This window comes from Zonotrichia albicollis, chromosome 10 (genome assembly GCF_047830755.1).
Source record: "Zonotrichia albicollis isolate bZonAlb1 chromosome 10, bZonAlb1.hap1, whole genome shotgun sequence".
NCBI lineage: Eukaryota > Metazoa > Chordata > Aves > Passeriformes > Passerellidae > Zonotrichia > Zonotrichia albicollis.
In genome coordinates this window covers 25,062,572-25,068,640 of record NC_133828.1, presented here as the reverse complement: position 1 = coordinate 25,068,640, position 6,069 = coordinate 25,062,572, and the positions used below count along the sequence as shown (strand labels likewise).

Sequence of the window (6,069 nt, the reverse complement as noted above, 5' to 3'; positions counted from 1 at the left end):
TGGGAGCTTCTCTCCCTGGGCAAAGGAAGCGCCGGGCTGCTCGGGGCCTCTGGACCGGGGGTGCGGGACCCATCCTGCTACTTGTAAACTGGGTGGGTGCTCTCCGAGCACCGACCTTTTCTCATGAGATCATTTATTCCTGTGTATAATATCCTGCAGTGCAAGGCAATGCTGTTTTCTACGCCCTTCACAAAGCAGCTCATTATAGAATTGAAGTTATTGGTCATGAACCCGCCCAAAGAGTTTTTTGGTAAACCGAGGGGCTCTCGCTGGAGCAGAGGTCTCGGCAGGGCTGAAGACCGCTACGGGAGCCGCTACGGCTGCACCGTGGTTTCCTTTGATGCAATCGACCTTAAAAATCTCCGAAACGCTGCCCTTTAGGTGTTCCTTTCTTTCGCGGCCTTATTTAAAGGTCCAGACATGAGATAAATTTTTACCGCATTTATTGAAAGAGGAAACACAACAGGACGTGGGAATACACATAGAAAGATGTCAGGAGAAATAAAGTCCTTCGTTTCTCTGGGCTTCTTTTAATAGCAAAGTTTTCGGTAGAAAGTTTCTTGCTGCCACATAAAAGGGTGAGAAAATTGTTCTTCGACAAAACTTCCTTCTAATTACGGAGCGTTTAATGTCCTGAGAGTAAACACTGATTCGGCTTATAACCGAGAGAAACTTGTAATCACGCCTGGCTCACTCCTCAGCTGATTACGAAAGATTAATAGCAAATATGTGGTCAGAGCTAATGAACATGAACTCGTCTATGACAAACGGGCACCCGTTTGTCATTCCAAACCTCCTTCCAGGGCTACCGCCGGCGATCATTAGACTGGGTACCAAGTCGGGCTGGGTGACCGGCGCTGCTGCGGGACCTGCGGCTGTCCCGCACAGCCCAGCGAGCGGGGACCCCGAGTCACCTGCCCGGGCGGCTAGGCACGGGCACCCCGAGCCCGCAGTGGTGCCGGCACAGAGCTTCACCTCCATGGCCGCTGCCTCCCCTCCCATGCTCCCGAGCCTCCGCAGGGACAGTAAACACAGCCCAGCTCTGGGGTTTTCAGAGGCGCGGAGTTTCCCTGTCCTTCCCCCCGACGCTGACACTTTTCCCAGCAACTTCTTGCCCTCCGCGCCCAAGAGAGAGCAAAGTGTGCAATACACAACTGCGGAGCGACTGGACTCGGTCCAGAGGGGTAGGGATTGGAGTTGTGGTTGAGGCTGTGGTTTGGGCTGGAGCTGGAGCTGGGAGTCGTCTTCGGAGCTTTCTCCATTTCCAGTACTTGGCGCTTCTGCATTTCCATTCCGACTCGGTGAGAGAGTCGAGGGAGACGACAGAAGGATTTGCCACCTTCTTGGGAAGTGACCACGCGAACAGCCGTCAGCGTAAGCAAACTCCTCGTTTTAACTAGGCTGCCTTACCACGACATGAGCTGACACTGCACGGGGAAAAGCCACATCTAATGAGTGCCAGGCTCACCATCTTGCTCTGCGCCCAGCCCCGTGCATTTTCCTAGCCGGGAGCGATATCGGGGAGGGTTGAGGGGGGTAAGGGGGGGTGGGTAAAAGGAGGGTTCTCCCAGGGACCGACAGCTCAGTGAAGCCTTGGGACCCCTTTTCCCATAGAACAAAGCCCATTTACTCCATACATCGCCGGGAAGAAGGGAGGTGGGGAGGTTGGAATACAAAGACTGGGTTGGGGTTTTCCCCCTCTTGCAGAGGCAACAATGAACTGGAGAAGGTCTCGCTGTGGATCCGGTGAGATCCCTGTCCGTGGCTGTAAAAAAGGCCCCTGCCGGCGGCCTCAAAAGGTCCACTGATACTCGGCTGGCCTTTTTGAAGCCGCGAGCAGGAGGAAGGGGGAGATGAGGCAACGGGGGCCTAGGTTGGTCCGGAGGGGCATCACCGCTGCTCGCCCGCCCAATCTCCCCCCGCTGCAGCGCCGGGGCCGTGGCGGGGCGGGAGCGCGGCGGCGGGGCGGGGGTGGGAGCGGAGGGTGGGGGCGCCGTCGGTGCCGACCGGGGGGCTGCGAGGCGAAAGGGGCAGTGCGGGCAGCGGGAGGGTCACATGTTCCGACGGCAGCCTATGAGCAGCCCCCCGGCTGAGGCAAACTAATCTAGGGCCGGCCGCCCCCGCCCCGGTCCCCCCTCCCAACCTGGACTTCGTTTTTATAAACGTACCGCCAGGATCCAACCTGTTGGAGGCAAATAACCATCCGCACCATGCCCGGCCGGGGACCGAACCGCCGCCGCCGCCGCCCGCGATGTGCAAGGCCATGAGCAAAGCAGCGAGCTGGGACATGGACGGACTGCGCGGCGACAGCAGCGGCGGCGGCGGCAGCGGCGGCGGAGCCCCCGGGCAGTGCCGTAACTTTCTCTCCTCGCCCGTTTTCGGGGCGGCGCACACGGGCCGAGCGGCCGCCGCCGCCGCTGCCGCCGCCGCCGCCTCGGGTTTCGCCTACGCCGGCGGAGGGGAGCGCTCGGGGGCGGCGGCGAGGCCCGACCCCCCGACCAAGGACTGCCCGGGCTCCGCCACGCCAGCCGCCGCCCCCGCGCTGGGCTATGGGTATCACTTTGGCAATGGATACTATAGCTGCAGGATGTCCCACGGGGTCGGGATACAGCAAAACGCCCTGAAGTCTCCCCCCCACGCCTCCATTGGCGGCTTTCCTGTGGAAAAGTACATGGACGTCTCCAGCTTGACCAGCACGAGTGTCCCCGCCAATGAAGTCTCCTCCAGGGCAAAGGAAGTGTCCTTCTACCAGGGCTATACAACCCCCTACCAGCACGTTCCTGGGTACATAGACATGGTCTCAACGTTTGGCTCTGGGGAACCGAGACACGAAACATACATATCAATGGAGGGCTATCAGTCCTGGACTCTGGCTAATGGCTGGAATAGTCAGGTTTACTGTGCCAAAGATCAGACACAGAGCTCGCACTTCTGGAAATCGTCCTTTCCAGGTACGAGAGGGGGAGAAATGGTCTGAGCAGAACACCCCCGCGCCTCCTCCGCCTTCCCGTCCCCTCCCCGCCCCCGGGCTGCAGGGGCGGCCTGCCGAGCTGGACACGCTGCACAGACACGCATAGAGCAGGGTGGGGGCGGTGGATATTCTCTTTTTCTCACTCCCCCTTCGGCCGTCTACCCCCGAGAAAATCCTCACCCTCTGCTTTCCATGCCCGCGGGACTGACCCCGGAACCTCCAGCGCCAGGGCACCCGACCCCCGGGCTGCGAGCGCCGGGTGGCCCCGGGCTCCTTCTCCCGCTGCTTCCCTCCGTGGCCGGGTTTAGAGTCGCGTTTGAAGTTTGCAGGACTGTGGCTCGAAGGCTCGCTCTCCTCTGCCTCTGCGGCTGGCGACTGAGCCCGCGGCCCCAGAGCACTTAAGAGACCGCGAGCAGTGAGGGCGCAGAGGCACAAACCACATGCAAACAAATCCGGGGAACTCTCAGCAAAGCGATTTCTGTGTGCGCGCTGCCAGCAGCGAGCCGCTCTCAGCCCCCCAGCCAATGCCCCACCGCCCTGCATGCTCGGTTAGCGATGCATGCCTGAAAAGTGATGACAGTCCATCAAAGTTTTGGTGGGGCTTTACTAGAGTGCAAATAATGTGGCAGTGTAAATAATAATAAACTGTAAACAACTCGGCATTATTTATTTGCCCATGAAAACCAGTGCCCAACAAGTATCGGTTGAGCTTTAAAAGCCTGTAATAAAATTCTGATTTTTCACATAATGTCTTTTACAATAGGGGACGTTGCACTAAACCAGCCCGATATGTGTGTCTACCGGCGCGGGAGGAAGAAGCGAGTGCCGTACACAAAACTGCAGCTTAAAGAACTCGAAAATGAATATGCCATTAACAAGTTCATTAACAAGGACAAGAGGCGAAGGATATCCGCAGCCACAAACCTGTCTGAGAGACAAGTTACCATTTGGTTTCAGAACAGGAGGGTGAAGGATAAGAAAATAGTCTCCAAACTGAAAGACAACGTATCCTGATACATTAATTGCGGACAGTGATGAAAATATACATTCAATTTACCACCAGCTAAAGACTTTTGAAAAGACTTGAAAATATATTTAATTTTTTTTTGTCCTTCCAGCGGTGGCGAAATTTCGGGAATTGTTTTCCGTGAAAGTCAGCGTTTTTCTCTCAGTGTAAGGGAGTGCTGACAAGTCTTGAATTGAATTATAGTTTCTTCTTTTTGAAAATAATAATAATAATAATAATAATAATTATATTTTCTGTTCTTCCCTCTAGGCCAGTATAAACGAATTTAAATATGTTGAATGGTAAAAGCTATAATTTTTTTTTAATTCTTAAGTCTTTGGGGGGTATTCTGTGATTTTTCTTTTTTTTTTTTCCTCTGAGCAACAGCCAGTGCCAGAAAGTGTCAGTTTTGATTTGGTATCGTAAACTTCAAAACACGCCGAGTGAAAAAAAAAAATCAATCGGAAATGCAAGAAAGCCGGAATACAGACCCGCGGCAGCACCCGGCTTCTGCCAAACTTGCCTGGCCCACTGGGACATGGAGAGAATTGAGTGAAGGGTTCCTGGCTGCAGCAGAGTTTTTAATTACTTTGTCGAGGAAGGGAGAACCTCCCCGAGCTGTTGCGGGGCGCAGAATGGCAGGCGCGTCCCGCCGCGCTCCCCGCTCCTGCGGGTTTGGGGTTGAGCTCGGGTTTGCGCCTTTTGTCCTCCACAGTTTCGCTTTCAGTGCGAGGATCCCGTGCTGGTAAAGGAGCCCCGGCTGGAAAAGGAGCCCCGGCTGGACAAGGGAAGCTCTCGTGTCCCGCGCAGGGCTGAGCGCTCCGCGGAGGCGCAGATCGCGGAGCCCCGGGGCAGCGCTCGGGGCAGGACGGCTCGGGCAGCCCGGCCTGCAGCCAGAGGAGACGCTGCCCTGCAGAGGTGTGTATGGACCTGCACAGACCTGGCGGGGAATGCCCGCTCTGCCCTGTTTGTCCGGACCAGCCCAAGGCTCTTCCACTTCCTCACGCCCAAAAACTCCTTGATGGACAAGCGAAGGTCACTGCTAGGTTTTAATTTACAAAACTAAACGGGTGTTTATGACAGAAGCAATAAATAAGGAAATTCAAAAGATGCCATAATTTATATGGGCCGAAAGGCTAAGATTTTGTCGATTTTTTTATTCTTTTAAACCTAGTGTGCATGTTATGATATACACAGGGTGTTCAGACACGCTAATCAACAACCAGGAGAGAGAAGGGGTATCCTCTCTGTTAACGTGCCTCATCTAATTATTAAAATGTGTTCCAAACGAGTATTATTTATTATAATATACTATTGCTCTAAACATTTTGATTAACCTTGTATGTGGTAAAACATACGATAAATCTATTTCTCCATAAACGATTTTAAAAAATTTGTCTTGAAGTCAGCTTTTACTTTGTGTTGGAAATACAATCTGAACTTCAAAACTGTTAATGATGTTGCAAATCTTTTCCTGAACCATCTTTAATAAAACTATTTCTTTTCGCTGTATATAAAAGAGAGACAGAAATTCGCCTTCTTTTGCCGCAGGGGGTTTCATGGGCTCCAGGTCTGCCTGGAATCCTCTCAGGGACACAGGACGCCGTTCCTGGCAAGTGAGAGGTAGATAGACGGGCATTAAAGGATGAGGAAGAGCATCCGAGGGTGCCTCGTCGGCAGCAAAGGGTTTTAGTGAGAAGGAAATGCTGCCGGCAGAAGCGCAGGGCTGGGAAGCAGGCGAAGGGCTGTGCGTGCCCTGTCCCCCCGAGCCCCGCTCCGCTTGCCCTCGGCCGCCCCTTTGTTCTCCCTTTCCAAAACGTTCCCGCACTCGCCGCTTTCCCGGGCCGGCCCGGAGCGGTGCCTCCGTTTTCTCCGCAGCCGCCTGGCTCCATCGGGAGGTTATCTTCCGCCTCCTCCGCCCTCTTCCTTCCCCTTTCTACTCCTCTCGCATGTTCATGGCGTTTGTTTTCCCTGAAAGGACGAAAAAAAGTCGATTTCTGGGCAGTTTAGATTTTATCGCAAAGCTCATTTTTGTTTAATTCTAGTATAAAAGGACAGTTGTACCGCTCTTCATTTACGTGCCTGGAACAGC

General features: G+C 54.3%; 1 protein-coding gene across 1 annotated transcript; it reads left to right on the top strand.

Annotated features, from left to right (window-relative positions):
- The first annotated feature begins 2,251 nt into the window (after positions 1-2,251).
- On the top strand, positions 2,252-3,985 carry HOXD13 (homeobox D13). The gene is made up of 2 exons (XM_005484215.3): positions 2,252-2,951; positions 3,735-3,985. Exons 1-2 carry the CDS (start codon positions 2,252-2,254, stop codon positions 3,983-3,985), a joined length of 951 nt encoding a protein of 316 aa, XP_005484272.3.
- The last annotated feature ends 2,084 nt before the right edge of the window (positions 3,986-6,069 follow it).